Source organism: Buceros rhinoceros, unplaced genomic scaffold (assembly GCF_000710305.1).
Source record: "Buceros rhinoceros silvestris isolate BGI_N320 unplaced genomic scaffold, ASM71030v1 scaffold41317, whole genome shotgun sequence".
Lineage (NCBI taxonomy): Eukaryota > Metazoa > Chordata > Aves > Bucerotiformes > Bucerotidae > Buceros > Buceros rhinoceros.
In genome coordinates this window covers 8,296-9,840 of record NW_010424751.1, presented here as the reverse complement: position 1 = coordinate 9,840, position 1,545 = coordinate 8,296, and the positions used below count along the sequence as shown (strand labels likewise).

Sequence of the window (1,545 nt, the reverse complement as noted above, 5' to 3'; positions counted from 1 at the left end):
CCTTTTTTTTTTTTTTTTTTTTGGATATAGTTTTCTATTTGAGATGTGAAAGCCCCAGGCATTGGAAAGGGTGCTTGGATTCACCCCACGTGACCCTATGACAGCGTGTTCTGTGGGGATCCCCCCGCTCCTCTTCCTCTCTGGAAGCAGGACGCAGGGTGGAGGACGCTTGGCCGCCTCTTCCCTCCTCCCTGAATTCCAGATTGTCTCTTTCTCCTTGTCTTTATCCTTCTCTGCTGTTTCTGAGAATCTCTGCAGCAATCACAGGGAATTAACTTCCCTCTCGCCACTAAATCTGCACTGCGTAGGGGTGGGCAGAGGTGGGGGGGAGGAAGGTGCTGCTGTGTGACCCAACCCTGGGCTTGGGGGGGCCAGTCCCAGCTTGGCTGGGAAGATCCAGTGCGTTCCAGCCTGATTCCCAGTTCAGCTGCCTGCGCTGCAGCCACCTCAGTGTGAGTCTCTGGTAGAGCTCACTTGGAGCTTCTCACCGCCGTCGAGATGAGGCATTAATATAAAATCCACTGGCATGACTTGCATTGACAGCCCCGTCCCCAGGAGACCCGTGCATGGCTGGGCCTTGCCTCAGTTTCTCTCTCCGTTTAATAGGTTGGGCTGTCGCCCACCTGAAAGTGAATCCCAGCTTGTAAATAACTGGGAGATCCTCAGATGGGAGAAGCTGCGGAAGGGCCAAGTTAATTATAAAGCCTCATTAACTGGTTTAAGGAGCGTGTGGCAGGGCAGAGCTTTGGCAGAGCTGGATCTCCGCTCCCAGGAGGCTGCTCCCGCTTTGCTTTAGGCACACGCTGAATTGAATTCCATGCCCTGTGGTTTCTTCCTGCCCCTCCTCACCCTCTGTTTGACTCTTTCCTTTACAGATACTACCAGAGCATGTATGATACGCCGGAGAACATCCGGGTGCAATACCCCGAGGGGCTCAGCCCCGAGGAGACTCTGGACTATGTCACCAACACAGCCAAGGTTCCTCCTTTGCCTTTTCTTTAGCTGCTCTGGGCTGGTCGGGGCTTTGGGTAGGGACAGATAGATGCAGGGTCACGGAGAGAGGGGGGAAACTGCTCCCAGAAAGGGCAAGAAGAAGGTGGGAGCGCTTGGGGCGGTGACAAAGGTAATGGGTGCTCAAGCACTAGCGCGGTGCAAGCGCTTTGAATCACAGAATCATTTGAAGTGGAAAATCCCATTCAGCCCATCGAGTCCCTGCGCTCCCCCAGCACGGCCAGGTTCCCCCTGACCCCTGTCCCTCAGCGTCACCTCCACACAGGGAGAGCTGGGAAACCCCTCCAGGGATGGGGTCTCCACTACTGCCCTGGGCAGCCTGGGACACGCCGGGACAACCCCAACAGGACAGAAATGGCTCCTCAGGGACAACCTCAACCTCCCCTGGGGCAGCTGGAGGCTGGTTCCTCTTGTCCTGGGGAGCAGAGACCGACCCCCTCCTCGCTGCACCCTCCTGGCAGGGAGTTGTCAGAGCCACAAGAGCGCCCTGGAGCCTCCTGGTCTCCAGCTCAATTCCCGCAGCTCCTCCAGTTG

General features: G+C 56.6%; 1 protein-coding gene across 1 annotated transcript in view; it reads left to right on the top strand.

The window, feature by feature from the left end:
* The window catches only part of NCSTN (nicastrin), a gene marked incomplete at its 5' end in the record, with an annotated part of 10,153 nt that overhangs the window by 5,053 nt on the left and 3,555 nt on the right, over nucleotides 1-1,545 (top strand). The window contains one exon of the mRNA XM_010140886.1: nucleotides 876-978. Coding sequence (XP_010139188.1) covers nucleotides 876-978 — 103 coding nt within the window. The remainder of the gene's footprint in view (nucleotides 1-875; nucleotides 979-1,545) is intronic.